The following is a 20,244-nucleotide window of genomic DNA, read 5'->3' on the forward strand; positions in this document are numbered from 1 at the left end:
ATTCTGCAGACAACACTTAAGTATGCCAACTCTCAAATAAGCAGGGTTTTTACTTATGAAAAATCTTGCTTTCCTACATTTTGAAGGAAAACAGCATTATTGCCTATCTCAAGGACATACTGTAGTACAGACCACTGGAGACACTTTTCCTCTTACCCATACTGCAGTCATCCCCTTGCCAGGAAGGTGAGCACATGCATCGATACCCACGGCTGCTGGAGTCCACAGAGCATTTCCCATCATGAAGACAAGGGTTAGTGGCACAGCTGTTAACTAAAAACACATTCCAGGAATAAAGCAGTTAATCACATAGGAAATGTAAAAGCAGCTCTAGGTAAATATTTAATTCTCCTGGCTAATATTTGATTTTTGCTTATTTCTGTTTACTTGCCCTGAGAGGTCGCACTACTAAAATAGAACGGGTTCCCGGGAGGTACAGAAGAGACGCTGAGGGACCGGATCCTGGCAGTAGTTTGTGTACGTGCACGTGTGTTAGACAACTGGATCCTTGAATGCAAGAATTGGTTCCAATCCTAATGCTGCTTACAGGTCACTCAGTTCAAGGCTGATGATTATATCGCCTTTGACACTCAGAAAATTCTACTTGAATCTCTGCCAATTTAAAACACACATCGGGGGAGAAGTGGTCCCTGATTAACCATCCTCCCTGCTCCAGGATTCCCCCGTTCCAAAAAAATCTTAAAATATAACTGGGCCTCCACATATGGTGCAATCATTTGGAAAAACAATCGAAGTTGTGCACTGCAGTGCCCTCTCTTTACATAATGTCACTATGAACCCTATCTAATTCATCTAGGCCCTAATAGTGCCCAGGCTTCAGCATCATCTTAGACTCCCGGGGCGGAGACCACAACTCTCTGTTTTGGTATCTATAACTAGCATTGTCATGCTCTAGTTATGTAATAACTGTGTAATAAAGCCTTCTGACACATGCTCAGAGAAGCTGAAACCCACAACATAACTGCATCATTTCCAAGCAGAAAAATTGCTGGAAGAATGAGAAAAGGATGGCAGGAGTCAAGAGTTGTAATGCCAAAAAAATAATCCTGAGAACAAATGAGCTAAACCTAACAATGGTGTTCCTATTTTGCAAGGCTACTTTAAATATACCTAAAACTACCCAAAGAGGCACAGGACCTGCATAACCAAACACCGTACCATGGATACTGTCATAAAGAATATATTAACAGGAAGTAACAATGTTACTTATTCTCACCTACAGTTATCATTGTAATGACTACAATCAGCTTTAAGGGAGATTTGTGAATTAGGTTCCATCTGGTATTGGAATAGATTTGGCTGGAAATGAAGCCCTGTGAGTCCTGAAGCAGGGCTCCCAGCTTCCCTGGAGAAGGATCCACCTTTCATTTCCCAGAGGTGTTTAAATCACTGGCACAAAAGAGACACTGATTCGCCTGACATGGGGGGGCTGGTGGCAGGGGTGGTCATGGCCCTCCAGCCCCCAGGCTGACCGTGGCTGATTGGCTGGAACTCAGACACTAACTGAGTTCCCTTGCTCTAGTCACTACAAAGTACTTCTCTTCTTTCTTCTTTCCTTAAGACGTCAAGCTCCAGGGGTGCCTGGGTGGCTCAGTCAGTTAAGCATCCGACTTCGGCTCAGGTCATGATTTCACAGTTCATGAGTTTGAGCCCTGCATCAGGCTCTGTGCTGACAACTCAGAGCCTGGAGCCTACTTCAGATTCTGTGTCTCCCTCTCTCTCTGCCCCTCCCCCACTTGCGTGTGTGCGCGCTCTCTCTCTGTCAAAGATAAATAAGGATTTAAAAAATTAATTTAAAAAAACGAAAATAAAAAAAGATGTCAGGCTTATATAAGCCCTTTGCAGTTTTCCTTTTCTGGATCTGGACAAGCCGAATGTACAAATTTGAACACGACATCGAAAGATATACCATTCTAATTTCTTCTGCCTTTCCTTAAACTATGAAGAATCATGTGAATGGTTTGATTTCCCTCATACCAGCCACTTCAACATGAATATAAAGATAACCTCAAGAGTAATGTCAAGAAGCTCAGGTCGCCCTGTCACTATCAGAAAAGGTTAGTTCATCATCCCTTTGCCCGCATTTGTCCACTAGCAACATGTTCTTAGGAAGACCAAGGAGCCCAGCTTCCCTTGAATCAAGAGAAGCCTTCCCGGTAACTGAGAGGCTGGCTGAATGAGAGGCTCAGGGCTCTGACCGGCGGACAGAGCCTACTCACTCCCTGTGTCAGAAAGGCCACCTAAAGCTTCTCGATGCAGTTCTTCCACCGTCCCATCCCACAGCACTGACCTGCTCTGGCCTCACAAGACTTAAAGGCATGCCTGAAAGGCTCTTGCATTTCTGGGAATTATAAGCCACAACGGTGCTACCTACTGATGCCATACACAGCCAATGGCATCCTCACCTCTTCCTTTAGGGAGAGTTAGGTAACTCAGAGGTGAGAAAATTAGGTCATCCATGACATTGTGTTATAAGAGGACAACACAGACACGGAACTATTGCAAATCTGCCACACATTCACAGGCATCCCGAGCCTGTGCGGCTCCGCCTTCTACCTGGAGCTGCCGATGACAGTGCTGTCGGTGACAGTGTGCTGCCCCGAGCAGCGATGGTAGTAGATCTAGGAGTCAGTACTTGGTCTGTGGAAACGCCTACGGTCTGGGGAGAAGGAGATGTTCCGAGGAAGTGTGAAGCCGGGCTGTTCTCTTCTGTCACACCGAGCCCCGTGGTTGGTCCTTTCGCCGACGTGGGTACACTGGTCAGGGGCACCAACTGGGTGGTAGCATCTACGTGGGCTTGGCTCCTTTCTGTGGTGACAGCACTTTCTGTTGAGATTCGTGGTACTGGAATTTCAGGGCTGGTTGGCAAGAGCTGCTTTCCAGCCGTAGTCTGTACTGTTGTGGGGTCAGCCATCAGGGCTGCTGTGGTTGACGCAGAGCTGGGGGGATGAGAGGTCTCAAGAATGGTGGTTGTCAAAGCTGGAGACATTCGGGCTATGCTGGTGCTTACGGCTGGAAGGGTTTGCTCAGTGGAGGACTCTGTTAAGGCCGAGGGCATAGGGATCCCTGAGGTAGACCTCATTGTTACAGCTTCGGTGGCCTCTGTGGGCAGAGACTCCAGGCTCGGTGGCTTTGACTCTGTAATGACTTTCTCATGGTATGGGTTACTCTGGTTCTTAGGATTTGCTGTTTGACTACTGGGGAGCATTGCCATAGACAATGCCATTGTCGCTGTCTGAACTGGAGTCACAGGCAGGACCAGAGTAGAAGGTGAAGGTGCCAGCGTTGTTTGGGAGGTGGACGGCGAGGCAGGGGTAGATGCTGTCAGGGACGCTGGTGAGGAAGACACAGGTGTGGGTGCATGGGGAGTGGACTGCAGTGGAAGAGTAGAGGCCTCGGTTGATGGTAAGATTGAGGAGAATGACTGGTGGGACTGGGATACTGAGGGCAGGGGCAAAGGGGGTCCCGAAGAAGAAGAAGAAGAAGAAGAAGAAGAAGAAGAAGAAGAAGAAAAAGAAGAAGAAGAAGGAGGAGGAGGAGGAGAAGAAGAGGAAGAAGAGTTGCCAGTCGATCCAGCATCAGCGTCCAGAAGAACCAACGTGTTTGGCATGTTAATGGTGGATGTGTAGGACGGAAGGTTGGCTGTGCGCAGAGCCAGGGACTCGGTGGAAGGCTGGGCGTACTCCCCTTCATAGGATGACACATTACTTCTTTCAGTCTGAGCCTGAGAAGAGGAAGAATAGTCTGAATGTGAAGAGTTTGAGATCTTAGCAGAAGAGGTCGAACTCTCCCTTATGTCCGGGGTTGAACTGTTGTCTACAATGGACAGCAATGCCCGTTCTCCTTTGGTAAAAGTAGAGGAGACATAGGTGTGGTCTGCGTAGTCGCTGGAAGCCTTCTGTTCAAAGTCCGTGCCACTCACTTGACTGTAGCTAATTCCAGTGACTGTAAATGGAAACACCAAAGTTAGGTCAACTAGACATACAAGAAATATCCCAAACACATACTAAACGCTTACTTTGGAGAGGTGGTTTTCAATGGCGAGCCCTCTGGATGAGCAGTGTGGGAAGGCAGGAACGGGCAGGGTCTGTGCAGAGTATATTTACCCTCCTGGGAGGAGTGTGGGTGGCAGCAATGGAAATGGTAATAAAAGAGAAGTGGGGCCAGGGGCTGAAGAATAGGGAATAGGTCCAAATTCCTTCCACATGCCTTTTTTGATAAAAGCAAACTGGTATCTGAAAAGCTCTTAAGACCCCAACAGAACAATTGTTCTGTCTAAATGGAAAAAGGAAAACCCTCCCCATTTTCCATTCTGTGTAATGATAATGAGATATTTCTTTCCCAGGAGACTGGCCTTGGCCACAACTGGTTGGTCTCCTTTATTCCAAGTATCCTGGTGGACAACACCGTAAGTGCCTTAGCCAAGTGCGTGTGGGGATGGGGTGGGGGGGTGAGAGAACCTAGAAAGTTCTCTTCAGACAGAGCTTGTAAGGTACTTTCTGGGTTGACAGCAAACGTAATCCTTCTAGGACTGTGAGTACGCTGACAGGTGAGCTGAAGGAACGTGGGAAGAGACCCTGCTCCTCACCTCCCAGGGCTGGTGAGGCCGCCAGGGAACCGGAGACCAGGTGGGCGTCAGCAGTCACCGTCACGTTCCCGTGCTGGGTGGCACTCTCGGTTTCTCTGGGCACCACAGAGTGCCCCACTTCTGCAGAACTTGTGCTCGTGTTGGTGAGAGACCGTGACGTGCGCTCTGCAGTCCCCGGGAAAGTAGCTGCAGTGTGCGGGTGGGGAGCCTCGGCAGTCCCCTCCTGCGCGGCAGAACTTCCTCCAGGCTCAGGACCCTCCTCGGTGGCTACAAGGAGATTGAAAGGGGATGGCCAGTCAGTACAGGGGTGCAGCAGCACTGTCAGAAGCCTCAGGAATGAGCCTCCCTTTGTGCACTAAGTTAGCCGAAGTGCTTCCCTGTGCTTTCCCTGGTCTTTATGTGAAACTCACACGTGGGAAAACGAGATGCGTTGTCCCCCGCCCCACAGATCACAACCACAACCTCAAGAGGCACTGCCGACCAGCATATCCGTTCAGGTGACCTGGATTTATGGGAAGGTTTACCACTTCAGCGAACAGGATCAATACTGTATTTCTGCTCCATGATACATAACAAATAGAGTTTACATCAGGGAAATTGGTGGTGGTGGCAGGGGAGGTGAATGCTCAGCAAAAGGCTAACAACCCCTTTGGGGCTTTATACTTTCTGACAAGTCACAGGAGGGAGACCCCCAGGACTCCGAAGGCTTTTTACTTCCTGGTAGGACCAGTGATACCTGAACTGAATGGGGTTTGCCGTTCTTTTAGAGTTTTGGTTTTTCCCCTTAATGCATGGTGGTTGGAGGTAAAGATGGGCTTATTTTCTGTTTTGTGTTATTTTTTTAATGCATTTATTTATTTTCTTGGTGGGGATGGAATAGGGACAGGTGACACATGAAAACATCCTTTTCCTCCTTTCTTGAGTGTATGTTTTATACTATAAGCTCAAAGAATCTAATATTAGATTATCAAATAAACTCTTCTTCTCAGAAATTAGGGAAAGGAGGTCTAACTCTTCTTGGCCTAAATACTTCCTAATCTGGATCTATAAGAAAACAAGTTATTTCCCTGGTTCTTATTCCTATTCTCATACCAGACTAGCTCTTTTTTTTTTCTCAAGTTTATTTATTTATTTAAGTAATCTCTACGTGCAATGTGGGGCTCGAACTCACGACCTCGAGATCAAGAGTCGCACACTCCTCTGTGCCAGTCAGGTGCCCCCAGACTAGCTCTTGATGGACACACCCCAATGGAAAACAGAGGTAGAGCTGCATGTTAGGTAAGTTCACCTCATGATACGTTTGCATTAACTGACAGACAGGAATGAGTGTGGGGACAGGGATACACAGTGAGCTGGAGCAGCACGGAGACAGCCAGGAGGCAGGTGAGATGTGACTTGACCAGGCTGAAGGGCCTAAGAAACTCATGGGAAGTCCACCAGGAGAGGCTTGAGGGCCGTGTGTATTTGAGCACAAGTTCCCCGGGCAGAGAAAACAAGGCCTGGGGTGGGAGGATTGTAAGACTCTTAAATGGAATTTAGGCGAACCACCACATCAGGCTTCCAGGGTTTAGAAAGTGGAGAATCGTGACCTGAGATGGAGGGGCTGCATCCAAACCCAGAAAAAGGAACAGACCATGAACTCTGAGGGGCTGGATGGCAGAATCAGTTCACTGTGAGTGATTCAGAGCAAATGAGATAAGGCATTTGGCTAACTGACAGAGAGTTGGTTTCAGAAAGGAGGCTATTCCTTATGTAGCTCTTTATAACTGAACGCTGAGACCTGCTCACACTGACATCACAATTTCCATACAAACCAAGGGCACACGCATTATGGAGCAAAGGGTCCTAGCACTGAAGAGATGCACGCGGGAAAGGCACCTGAGCTCCTGGTCTGAGGAGGAGAAACGTTGAGCCCCACATTGTGAGGGTGGAAAATGACTCCTTTTGTTTAGGAGACAGATAATGCATTTTCCATGCACACACACGAAAGAACATGAATATTCTCCACCCATGCATGTGGTATTCTTTCATGACAAGCATATGCTTTTCCACGTCACATCAGTAGTAATAAACGCGAGTTTTCCTCACCAATTAGGATGTTCACATGGGGGAAAGGGAGCTGCTATTATTAGTAGTGGTGGAGAGGTAAGAATGTAAACCTGTTATAACCTTAAATGATCAATTATTGCATTTTTGCTTTAGTCAGTACATGCTTTGCCTTGACAAGGTTGCTGAGAATGGTTTATGAAATTGCCCAAAAATGTTATTAAAAAGGACCATCCAAGAAAAAGTTTTCTCAAATTGATAAACTGGACTTCATCAAAATTAAAAACCTTTGTGCTGCAAATGATATTGTCAAGAAAGTGAAAAGAAAATGCACAGAACGGGGGGAAATATCTGCAAATGGTATATCTGATAAAGGACTAGTGCCCAGACTACAGAAAGAATTCCTAACTACTTTTAAAATGGTCAAAAGAGGGGCACCTGGGTGGCTCAGTCGGTTGAGCGTCTGACTTCGGCTTGGGTTATGATCTCATAGTCCGTGAGTTCGAGCCCCAAGTCGGGCTCTGTGCTGACAGCCCAGAGCCTGGAGCCTGCTTCGGATTCTGTGTCTCCCTCTCTCTCTGACCCTCCCCCATTCATGCTCTGTCTCTCTCTGTCTCAAAAATAAACATTAAAAAAAGTAAAAAAAATGAAAATAAAAATAAAATAAAATGGTCAAAAGATCAGAAAAGACTTTCCCAAAAGTGAAAAGATACACAACATCATTAGTCAGCCAGAAAATGCAAATCAGAACCACTCGTGACACCACTTCACACCCCCCAGGATGACTAGAATCAAAAAAAAGATGAACAACAGGAGGTGAAGAAGCAGAGAAACTAGGATCCCCCATCCTTCCTGGTGGCGGTATAAAGATATAAAGCAGTGCAGCTGCTATGGAAAACAGTTTGACAATTCCTCAAGAAACAGGGCTACCATAGAAGCCAGCCATTCCAACAGAATTTAAAACACATATTCAAAAAATAAAAAATAAAATTAAAAAAAATAGGGGCGCCTGGGTGGCTCAGTCGGTTAAGCGTCCGACTTCAGCTCAGGTCACGATCTCACGGTCTGTGAGTCCGTGAGTTCGAGCCCCGTGTCGGGCTCTGGGCTGATGGCTCAGAGCCTGGAGCCTGCTTCCGATTCTGTGTCTCCCTCTCTCTCTGCCCCTCCCCCGTTCATGCTCTGTCTCTCTCTGTCTCAAAAATAAATAAACGTTAAAAAAAAAATTAAAAAAATAAATAAATAAAAAAAATAAAACACACGTCCACACAAAAACTTGTACTGGAATGTTCACCACGGTACTACTCACAAGAGACAAAAGGTGGGAAAAACCCACATGTGCAATCGTTGACAAAAGGAAAAACGAATGTGGCACATCCGTGCGATGGAACTAGTACTCAGCCACACAAAGGAACGAGGTACTGTCACACGCTACAACATGGACAAACCTCCAATGCACTATGCTAAGTGAAAACCACAACAGGCCACCTATTGTATGATTTCCTCCATAAACTGTCTAGAATAGGCACATCCACAGAGACAGAGAGTTAAGTTAGTGGCTGTCAGAGGCTGGGAGGAGGAGAGAACACAGAGTGACTACTGATGAGCACCGGGTTCCCTTCTCGGAATTAGACAGTAGTGGTGGCCACGCAACTTTGTAAATACACTAAAATACACTGAATTGTATACTTTAAATGGGCAAATTGCATAGAATGGGGATTATATCTTCATAAAAGCTGATTAGACAAGAGGGAGAGTTGCTCTTGACGAATGCCCGGACTTGGGGTGAACAACTACCCATGAGAAGGTGTAATTTTCACCTTCCAGAAGCTGTGTGATTGAGGAAGGCATGGGGGTGTGGGGTAGGCTACAGGGCGAGGAAGGACATGGACAGAGAAGTCCCTGAGCTGTGTGTGACAGGGGCGGGTGGCAACAGCAGCTCCGGGGAGATGTACCACAAAAAAAGAGATATACAGCTAGAAGAATGGCCTGGGAATAGTGACAGCAGAGGGGCCTCTGGAGTGGTCCATTAACGCACGGCCTTACTGTGCCACAGAAGAGCATGAGCCTCGTAAGCCCTTTGCCTTCCTAGTGGTGCAGTTCTGTGAAGTGGAAACTCACTTGAGCACTCACCACGTGCTGCTGAGGAATCCAGGCTTTCTGAGGAGGATGAGGACAAAGACTCTGTGGCCGGCTCAGAGTAGCTCCTGTCGCCCAGTGCTGCATCACTTCCTCTAGACTGGGACACAGAGGCTGAGAACCGGGTCAGCACTGAGGCGTTCACAACTTCAGGATAGGAAGTGGAGCTTCCTGTCGCATCTGTGAATGTCTTGCTATTGGTCAAGAACCAGCGTGCTGTGCTGGCTCCACTTCTGCCCGACAGGACTGACCTAGACACAGTCTCAGTTTGAGACATGGGACTTCCATCCTCTGCGTCTGAGCTGCTGGCAAGCTGCTCTCCTCCCAAGGCTGTAAGATGTCAAGGAAACAAATGTCATGACATGGATGTGAAAGAGATTCCCCAACAGCTGAGACGTGAGTCTTCTCTAGGGAAAGGTTCCCTTTGCAAGGATCTTGTATGGTATTTATTTTACGTGTAACCTGGCATGCATTTTCATGTTCTAAATAATTATTTCAAAACTCTTCAGTGTCAATAAGATAGCAATACTAAAAATAAGCCCTGGTGAAGAAGGGAGCCTTTAAAGAACAAGTGCAAAGTAGCAGAGCAACTTCTAGGCTGTGGTGTTTTACTCCCTTTCCCCAAAAGTGGTCAAGGGAAGGAATATGTTATGTCCAACAACAAATATGATGTGCCTACCTACAGTGCTTAGTCACATGCATCTTTCCAAAACAGTTCCATTATTAATAAAGATTATTCTAAGTTGCAAGTATAGCAAACAAAAAATAAACTATACGGCATAACCTGAAGCCATGAATTTGGAGGAATATATTTATACCTGTACATTTTATTTGGAAGAATGATCTGTACATAAAATAGCTCCAGCTAGTCTGAAAGAGCAGGCCAGCCCTCACCTTGAAGACAATCCCACAGAGCGATAACATGCGATTGACAGTGACTGCTCCAAGGCCAAGCTCTCAGCTCTGCTGTGAACAAGCTACATGCCCGTGCCCTCATTTCTTAAACCCTCTGGGTCTTAGTTTCCTCGTCTATAAAAGAGCAGGAGGAATGATGCCTGTCTGATGAACTTCACAATGTTCGCATAAGGACAAAAATCAAAATGTGATAATGTGGTATACCAGATAAAGGAGATGGTGTTAGCTAAGAACACACTTCATTTATTTTTTGAGATTTCAAATGGTCTTGAAGTGATCTTTTAAGGCAATCCAATAGTTTTTAAAAGTCCATGATAGATCAAGTAAAAATTAAATACTTACTTGGGGAATCATTTTGCCAGAATTCCACTGAGACCCCAGAAGATGTGAGGCCAAATCCATTTTCTGTGGATGGCTCAGTGAATTCCCCATCCCCTGGATTCCTGATTACTCCACTGCCTCTTCTCAGCTCTGCCTCAAAGGGTGAAGAACGGGCTGATACTGAAGTCATGGCAATTTCTGAGTCCTTGGGGGAATGCTCCGTCTCATTTAGAGGTCGTGGACTGCCGGTTAAAGACTGGAGCATCCCTGGGACACCACTGGGGAGCGTGGTGGTAACACGCACACTCTGTGTCCCATTCAGCAAGGTGCTTCGGAGAGTAGTGGAGTTGTTAAGCATCTCAGTGCTTCCAGAAGCTAAAACAGAAGAAAATATGCTTTAAGACTACTCAAGAGTTGAGGGCGCCTGGGTGGCTCAATCAGTTAAGCTTCCGACTTTGGCTCAGGTCATGATTTTGTGGTCTGTGAGTTTGAGCCCTGCGTTGGGCTCTGTGCGGATAGCTCAGAGCCTGGAGCCTGCTTTGGATTCTGTGTCTCCCTCTTTCTCTCTGCCCCTCCCTCACTCATGCTCTCTCTCTCTCTCTCTTTCAAAAGTAAACAAACATAAAAAAAAAACACTTAAAAAAAAGATTACTCAAGGGTTTAAGAAAATCAGGGATGTATCTAGATACAAATAATGTTTATTACATTTTGTTGGATAAATCTAGATAATGTAGACCTAATATAGATAAACACATTTGACACTCTCTCTTCACAGGCTCTGATTCTCACAGAGTTCAGTGAAGAAGCAGTGAGGTCCTTCAAGCACAATGAAAAGCTTCGGCTCTGGCTGAAAGGAAAATGGAACAAAGCCTCTAGACATTCTTTGCCTTGGCTTTTATAGAGGAAGGTAAAAACTTGTACTCTTGAATTCCACCTTATAGATCATGTAGGGACAGGCCATTGTGATAAGGTACAGGTTTTTGTTTTGTTTTATTTTAGCAATGTAACCCTTTTGTTCAAATGCTATTATAGATTAAAACCCGTACGTAAAAAATGAATAAAAGTAAGGCGGTGGTAGGAGCCCAGCCCCCAGGTCACCATTGGGGAGGCCAGGGCTCCACAGACCACAGTGGGAACAATACTAGCCTAGAGCAATAATTTCTGGCCTTGTCACCATTAAGGGTTCTTTATTATTTCCTACTTCATGGCCACCGTAACCCTTATGTTCTGAAAGACTATAAACTGAACTGCATTTAAGAAGTAACAGAGCTTCTAACCAGCAGGAGATACTCAGTGTTACCCCACTGATTTGATTTAATTCCATCCAAAAGCAAACAAGCTTCATTATCGTAGTTAGCCTCATTGGGCTTTGGACACCGACTCTCAAGCTTACATACCACCCCAGTGGACCACTAGCAAGTCGAAGACTCCAGGCTGGGAACAGTTTTTCTGATGAAAAGGATGGCAGGATGGCAGACACTGGATTAATTTGCCAAGAACCTCAAAAATGGATTGATAGGCCATTTTGGTCAAAATGCACAGCCTGTTCCACAGGAGTACAGGTGGCTTGCTCATGTCTCCCTTCCACAAAGAACTTTCCAAAGGATACCCTGAGAACTGGCCTCCGGAAGGGCACACTGACGTGTTCATTCCAAACAGGAATAAACTGCAGGAAAGCTTGGTGAGTGGGAAGAAACATGGCAGGCAAGATCCAAAGGCAAGAAAAAACATTTTTCTTTTCAAGCCAAAAATAATAAGAAGTACTCTATACCTTTATAATGAAAGGTTTCAAGCTGTTATTTTTGACCCCGAAAGGGCAGAATTAACTTGCCATTATAAATGGTCCCTTGAAGACCAGTCCTATGTGTAGTTGTGACCAAAAGCACAGATAAATATTAAATATAATTAGAGAGAGAGAGAGAGAGAGAGAGCCAGGAAATAAAGGCTCCTCTTACTCTTGTACAAACCATGGAACCTGTACTATATATACCTAGAACACAGCAGGCAGTTCTGGACACTGGGCCACAATGAAAGCGAAATGAAGAGGTAAGCAAGCCACACAAATAGACGGGACCCCAAAGCGGAGTCCCAGCTGACCTGACCACCCCCCTCGCTGAAAAACATAAACAGCCAAATAAAAACGCATTAGTATAAAAAAAAGGAACCCATCATATATGTATGCCCCAAATCCTCACTAGCCACTTAGCCTCTTAGGACCTAACGTCATTAGAATCATCGTCTAAATCTGCCCGTTTTCAACCTCCTCGGTTGCTGGGTGCTCTTTCAAATCACTCTCATCCCCAGTCAACTGCATTATTTCATTGATTCACTGTACAGCAGCAGCTATATTGGACTCAGCCTCCAGACCTGTATAGCAAATCGATGGCCACAGAGACGCAATTACAGAAGTCACAAATGCTGAAAGCCACAAAAGGAAAATGGCTGCGTTCTCTCTCCCTGACTGGGGCCCCATGGAATGCTGCTTCACCATCTCATCAGCGTTATTAAAAGCTGCCATTTACCAACCAAGTACAATGCGCCCGTATTTTATATATACCTTTCTACGTTGTGCTAAGTACTTGATTTACATAATCTCATTTAATCCTCATGGTAAAGCTATGGAGCAGTACGAATGCTTCTATACAAGTGGTGAAAAGGAGAAAAAGTTAAAAGTTAATCTATAACCACCACTTTTACTATTCAATGAGCACCTGCTGAACACATCTGGGGGAAATCTGCCATGTTTCCAATCGACAGGCCAGCAATATTGGTTATCTAATAACTGTCCTTCCTTGCTCATTTCTACTCTTGAAGCACCCATTCAAAAATGGGAAGACCATCCATTTGGGAGCAGAAACAAGCCAAGTTCCCTAATCTTTATAACAGGAGGTGGAAAGAATGCTCACTCATCTGGTAAAAGTATGTACATCACTCTCCAACCACAACAGAAAATGCTGGAACCTCAGGCATGCAGCAAGTGCTCAACCTTGGCTTGACTGCTGTCCAGAACCTGCCAAAAATCCAGCTGAAGCGGCAGATAGTTGAGAAAGATACACTAAGTCTACAATCTTCTGAGTTATTTATGCTCTCTTCCTTTACAAAGTGAAATCACCACAAAGCAATTTACCTGGACCACATTAGCTCAGCTACCCACAGAAGTACTTTCATGAGTTGAGATCCATTATTACACCCTCAGCTCCTACTGAGAATGTATATAAAATATCACCTTTTAAAGAACATTAGCACAATTTCCTCAGAACAGCAACTGATGGCATTTTTCTATTATGAGTCTCAACATTCCTTATATAAATAGTCCTCTTAGAATTCACTGCCCCCCATGGGAATGCAAGCTGGTGCAGCCACTCTGGAAAACAGTATGGAGGTTCCTCAAACTAAAAACTAAAACTAAAAATAGAACTACCCTACAACCTAGCAATTGCACTACTAGACATTTATCCACGAGATATAGGTGTGCTGTTTTGAAGGGGCACATGCACCCCCATGTTTATAGCAGCACTATCAACAATAGCCAAAGTATGGAAAGAGCCCAAATGTCCATCGATGGATGAATGGATAAAGAAGATGTGGTATATATATACAATGGAATACTACTCGTCAATCAAAAGGAATGAAATCTTGCCATTTGCAATGACGTGGATGGAACTGGAGGGTATTATGCTAAGTGAAATTAGTCGGAGAAAGACAAAAATCATATGACTTCACTTATATGAGGACTTTAAGAGAAAAAACAGATGAACATAAGGGAAGGGAAACAAAAATAATATAAAAACAGGGAGGAGGACAAAACAGAAGAGACTCATAAATATGGAGAACAAACTGAGGGTTGCTGGAGGGGTTGTGGGAGGGGGGATGGGCTAAATGGGTAAGGGGCATTAATGAACCTACTCCTGCAATCATTGTTGCACTATATGCTAACTAATTTGGATGTAAATTTTAAAAAATTAAAAAAAAAAAAAAAAGAATTCACTGCCCTCAAAACACTCATGCCTGTGGATGAAATTGTATGCTTACTTTATCTGGCAATGATCACATGCCCCACCCGGTTTCCCTTTGTGCCCTCGTTTCCAGGAAGCTCAGTACTAAATTTAGTGCTCAACTATAGCCATTCTCACACAATTCAATATACACAGATATCTTTCTGCCTTCAAAAGAGAACTTTTCCCCCTGTGAGCTGCTGTACTTACTTTTCCCCCAATGATCAAATAGTACATGTTCATTACAGAACATATGGAAAGTACAGGAAGATATAAAGCAGCAAGAAAAATAATTTCAAATGGCTTCTGATCACTTTTTAAAAATCTGATTTAGCTGTCTGGGCCTATCCCTGCTTTAATGCATCCATCCCTGGCATACAATTTATTTTCGGAGGCAGGGAACTCCTGGCTAGCCAGGCCTCAGACGAGGCGGTGCTACACGCACGTTTCTGTGTAGCAGAGCGAGGAGAGAAAGGAGGCACAGAACACAAAGGCTGAATGTGTTTGGAATAACAGATGCTGGAGCTAGAAAGGATGTTTAGGATCATCTGGTCGAATCCCTTCATGTTTCTAATAGGGAGCCCCATCTCCCCAGGCCAGGCTCCTGGTGGCCGCGCTAATGTTCACCTCCAGAGGAATACGGCTCATCTGACCGGCCTAAGTGCCAGGACTTTCACTGGGTCACGTTTACTGGTGGATGGAGCAGCCAAGTGTCAACAGAGACACGCCCCCACCTCCCTCTCTCTTCACTTCCCTTCTACAGAGTGCCAGCTGGGTCCCCTCCGAGCCTGCCTCTGGCAAGTCCTACCGGCTCCCTCAGTGCTCCTACATGTGTGCCTAGAGCCCCTCAATCCTGTAGTTAGGCAGGGATAGTAAAGTGTCAGAATTCAGATTTAAGGGGTGGAGGGAGGAGGTATACCGGAGTGCTGGTTAGGGGGTTAGCAGCTAGTAGCCCAGATTGGAAAGTAAAAGCAGAATTTTGCTTCCCATATGGCTTCAGGTCTCTGTGCACGTCCCCCTCTCAGCTTCCCCGCAGGGAGGGGGGAGGCTGGCAGGCTAGATCTAGACAGTCCTGGGTGCCTGGCTATTCCCTCATTTAACAGCACTTAGGGCCCTAGCGTCTAGTATCTCAGAGGGAGGTGGGCCTCTACCTAGCACAGAACACCCAGTTCAGTAAAAAGGAAGAGAAATGCTCAGTGAGAGACTCAAGGAGTAGGAAAGATATGGTGGAACTCTTCAACAATTAAAAGTGAGACGTTCTTTTTTTTTTTTTTTTAAGATTTTATTTTTAGGTAATCTGTACACTCAACGTGGGGCTCAAATTTATATGCTGAGATCAAGAGTCACATGCTTTACTGACTGAACCAGCCAGGCGCCCCTAAAAGCATAAGGTTCTAAAAGGATGAATGCTCAAGGAATTTGAAGGCCAACTATTTTTTAATGTTGAAAAACCCAGGTGACTACAGGGTCAAGTCCGGTAAAATTGGAAACAGGCTGATTTTCAAATAAACCACAATAATGGGTTGAATTTAAATTATAAATATTAAATGACCTTGACCAGAATCAAAGTGTAGCTTCCTAGAAAATGCTTCCTTTCCACCATTTAGTAAAGTTGGTTGTAAATCACTGAACCACAGACCTTTGCAGCTGGAAAGGCTTGTAGCTTTTATCCAATCTGACCAATGTTTACGAATAATCTTAAAAGGAATCTCCCAAAAACATGAATCATAAATTATATACATACCTAGTCAGCAGAAACTGTATACAGAGTATATAGAGGAGGAATTGGCTGCTTTAAATAGGCATTACAGAAAGGACCTCCAGGTTCAGTTTTTGCTCTAGTGACATAAACCCAAACCCCCTAGTACCTCTAAAAAACCTGTGACCTACAACAATTCTGAAATGGCAACTTTGAAGGCAGTCTAACCTCTATTTCCAAGAATATTTCCAGCCCTCTCTGTGCTGCTTCCTAAGGTATGCACAGACTCTGAATAAAACCTCAGAGAAGAGAAGAGAAAAGGCAGGCAGAGTTTCCAGCATTCTCTTTGGTCTGTAGCTGGATGAGCCCTGTGATACTGGGGCACATGCTGATCGCCATTACTTACCAACTGTACCTTGTCCTGGGATGGCAGGGAACCCAAGAGAAGTAACCAACATAGCCTGTGTCCTCAAGAGGATTACACACTGAGTACCAGATAGGTATTGGAGAACCTAATGCGACAAGGTGGATAGCGTGGAGGATGAGAAGGTTGAAAACAGTTCCAGGCTAGACATGGAACTGCCAGAGAGGGGCCTTACGATGACTAGGAGCTGAAAAGGCAAGGAGGCGTGTTCTCCACCGCTGCAGCTTTGCAAACACGTGCACTGTCTGGGTTTCTTTTCTATGACGCCTAGCAAAATGTTTATCTGTGTTATCTTTGCCATTGCAAGAAACAAGTTGGCCGTAACGAAGCAACACAAATCTAACTCCTAATCAAATGACTCAGTGCTCACCAGTCCACTCACCCCAGAGCGTGGCCTCTGGTGCAAAGGATACACACCAACAACACTTAGTCCCTGTTGGATGCGTGTACGTGCATGTGTGCAGGGGGTAAGGGGACAAGCAGGGGTTGGTGGACACAAAGGCCCAGAGCAGCCCCCTGACCAACTCCTATTTTCCCTCCTATGCAGTTAAAGAGAACATATTTTAAAGACGAACTTCAGGGGCACCTGGGTGGCTCAGTCCACCCAGTCAGGTAAGTGTCCGACTTTGGATCAGGTCATGATCTCAACAGTTTATAAGTTTAAGCCCTGCATCGGGCTCTGTGTTGACAGCTCAAAGCCTGGAGCCTGCTTCGGATTCTGTGTCTCCCTCTCTCTCTGCCCCTTCCTCGCTCTCTCCCTCTCAAATATGAATAAACGTTAACAAAAATTTAAAGACAAACTTCAGTATGAAGGTAAATTGTGCGGATGGTACTTTTCCCCCAAATACTTTGCGTTTGTCTTTAATGTCTCCTCGCCTCGGCCCCTGTGACAGGTATGTTACTAGCAAGATGTACGCATCTATTACTTCTATTCTGAATGATTTCAGCAGGTGAGACTGGGATAGGAGCACTCACATCCGGGGTGGTCTGAGGGAGGGGAGTGAGCCGGTGTCCTGGAGAGCGCTGGTCCTGAAAAATTTCTCTTCCTAGAGAGCGTGGTCTCCTCTTCCATCTCTAAAGCAGGAAGAGGGGCCTGGCTGAAAACCCAAGTGGCAGCCAGTTGGGTGTGCACGGTCACGTCTTCGGGGAGCCCCTTTCCTCTTGCCAGGGACCCCTGGGTCGTTCCGCTCTCAGTGTGAGAAGGGGCAGTTCTTCCTTCTGCCCCTGAACTGGCTGGCAAGCGAAGTGTCCCCAATGCTGAAAGCAGACACCAACAATTAAAATTCCACCAGCAGACTTCAAAATGTCTGAATAATGTTTGAGTGGGCTCACCTCTGACCTCCATGAAAACAAATTAAGAGCAATTATTCATTCTATGAAAAATTAACTCCTGAGTGAGAGATCACAAACCAAGACAAAGACTGTTTTCAGATCTCACAAACAAAGGCTGCATTTTGTGGTGAAGTTACTCTAAAAGGGGCACAATGAAGCTAAGTATCAGATGATATGGGATCAAAGATCGGACTCTGATCACCATGATTCATCACTCACATTCCATAATGCTGGCCCCAGAATTATTTACTTGAATTCAACATAAACAAAATTTCCAAAACCTGGATGACCAACGAACTCAGGCAGCATCAGGCGCAAGTCTAAGCTCTGTGTCCATCATGTCATGAAGGGAACATAAAATACTGTCATTCGTACTCTTTATAGAATTGAGTCCCTCAACCCGACACCCTGCAACAAGCTCATGAAAGCAGGGGGCCATCTTTGATGGCGTCATCTTCTACTTTTAGGCTGTTACCAAGTTTGTATCAATTTTCCTTTGTGAAGAGTCTTTACCAATTGCTTCCTCTCTACCCCTGAGGCCACCAGGCCATGGATCTTAGCACCAGGCATCTGGACTTCTATGTCCGCCTGGGTGGTCCCCCTGATGCCAGGTTCACTCTGCCCCATCTCCCACCCCAGACATCTTATACCTGCCTGCCAGGTGAATCCCCCCCAAATTCGCTTTAATCATGTCACTGCCTTGTTCAAAAACCTTCGGTGACTCTTCCTACAACACCAAATCTAAACTGCCTGGTTTTCTAAGTCCTCTGTGACTCCTCCTCACCCCATGCACACAACTATCCTCTCCTCCATGTGTGACTTACACCCTCCCCCATGGGAAGCTGCCAGCCTTCCCACTCCACAAAAAGACCACACTTCTGTCCTTTTCCTCACATGGTCTGTGCATCCCACTCCTAAGCTATCCCTCCCACCGTGCTCAGACATACAGACTTAGGCTCAAATCCCAGCTTTAAAACCTATTAGCTGTTTGATCTATACACCTCTGATTAATTACCATCTCTACCTTCAGTTTCCAAATTCCTAAAATGAGAATAACGTGACCTCATTGGCTTGCGGTGAGAATTGAGAGAATAGATATGTCGGTATACAGTAGGTACCTAAGCGGTGTCAGTTTTCTGTGTCTTCCCTTCCTCAGTCAAATCTTACACATCCAGCCCTAGCCATTTCTTGAAACTTTTTGCTAGAAGTGGCAAGCCACCGAGCTGTGCAGATTCAAGCAGGAACCGCCATTTGGGCAGCCACGCAGCCTACCAGACCAGATCTGGTATCTCTGAGGCTGTGGTGTGGGGCATGATCAGCGGGTGTCCTTTGGACTCAGTCTGGCCATGGAATGTCAATTCCCAGGACTTCTCGGGGCTGTAGGCAAATCTGCACCCTCAGCTGGTCTATGCTGATAACTCACTTAATCACAGCATGCCACAGATGGAGGCTGAGCCACAGGGGTGAGCTACCCCAGCCCAGGACCCTTGGATGGGCACTCAGGATGGGGAAGAGGGAGACTGGCAGAAACTTCATCTTCCAGGACCGGACATACATGAATGAAATGAGCATCGTTGGCACAAACTCACCTCTGGTGAGGCTCTGGGAAGTCAGAGCTGTTGCTGTGTCAGACCCAACAGGGGAAATGGTGAAATTTGTTTTCCTGGAAGAGTCATTTCTTCCTCTAGCATCTGCTGCTTCAGTTTGTGGAATGAAGTTTTCTGGAGCATCTGAAGAAGTGTGGCTCTTTCTGGGGGTCTGAGTCATCACGCCCTCCTTGGAGACCACCGTTGAAAAGTCCATTTGGTTCTGATCAATGGTGATGTTTTCTATGTGGGGTTTGGTGCTACTTTCTGGCCAGTGGTTCCTTACCACAGCTGAAACAATAAGAAAATGGATCAGTAAGAGCCTGCTGGTTCTCTGTCTGCCATGAGCAGATACTCAGTAAAGAATTGGATTCAGGTAGAATAATTTCACCTTTCTTTTTTCCACACAGTAATTATTCTTACAACGCAGTGGGAGAAATTATGTAGCAACAATACTATGTAGTATTGAATTTTACAGTAAGTGGAATAAATGATAAAAACGGACAGAAAGAGACCAATACAGGGCTCAGGGGAGAGGACCTGAAGCTCTGGGATCCAGGCAGGCTCCGGGAGGGGCGCAGGGGACACAGGTCAGGTGTGAGCAGGGGGAAGGAAGCACTCGCATGCATCAAGGTTGTGAATTGTGTCTTCTGCATGGTAGGAGGGTAAAAGCTGGCAGCTCTCGATCCTGACACCTACTCTTGCAGGCAGGGGGTGGGAGGTGGGACATGCCTAATTCTGGAAAAACATGTGAAGGATTTGGCAATATTACCAAAACCTTTGTAACGTAAATAGGTTTGATGCAGTGCTTTTGTTTTCTTTGAATTTATCCTAAGGAAATACTCAAGAATGTGGACAAAAATTTAGCTGCACTGATAGTCATGATGTCATTGTTTATAATAGCAAAAAAGAAAGGAAGGAAGAATAGAAGGAAGGAAGGAACAAACAAAACTGAAAATCCTACAGCCGCAGATCAATTAAACCAGTTGCATTGTGTCCGTATGGAAGGACATGATGAGGTATTAAAATGTTATAAAAATAAAGACGTTTTACAGGTATTATTGAGTTAAAACAACAGGTTTCAGGGGCCCCTGGGTGGCTGGGTTGGTTAACTGCCCGACTTCAGCTCAGGTCATGATCTCGCAATTTGTGGGTTCAAGCCCCACATTGGGCTCTCTACT

General features: G+C 45.6%; 1 protein-coding gene across 1 annotated transcript in view; it reads right to left on the reverse strand.

The window, feature by feature from the left end:
• HEG1 (heart development protein with EGF like domains 1) overlaps window positions 1-20,244 on the reverse strand; it is an 89,972-nt gene that overhangs the window by 42,194 nt on the left and 27,534 nt on the right. The window contains exons 2-8 of the mRNA XM_042998336.1: window positions 19,067-19,354; window positions 17,121-17,402; window positions 10,049-10,402; window positions 8,786-9,121; window positions 4,610-4,876; window positions 2,578-3,966; window positions 157-273 (exon numbers count right to left, since the gene is read on the reverse strand). Coding sequence (XP_042854270.1) covers window positions 157-273; window positions 2,578-3,966; window positions 4,610-4,876; window positions 8,786-9,121; window positions 10,049-10,402; window positions 17,121-17,402; window positions 19,067-19,354 — 3,033 coding nt within the window. The remainder of the gene's footprint in view (window positions 1-156; window positions 274-2,577; window positions 3,967-4,609; window positions 4,877-8,785; window positions 9,122-10,048; window positions 10,403-17,120; window positions 17,403-19,066; window positions 19,355-20,244) is intronic.

This window comes from Panthera tigris, chromosome C2 (genome assembly GCF_018350195.1).
Source record: "Panthera tigris isolate Pti1 chromosome C2, P.tigris_Pti1_mat1.1, whole genome shotgun sequence".
Classification (NCBI taxonomy): domain Eukaryota; kingdom Metazoa; phylum Chordata; class Mammalia; order Carnivora; family Felidae; genus Panthera; species Panthera tigris.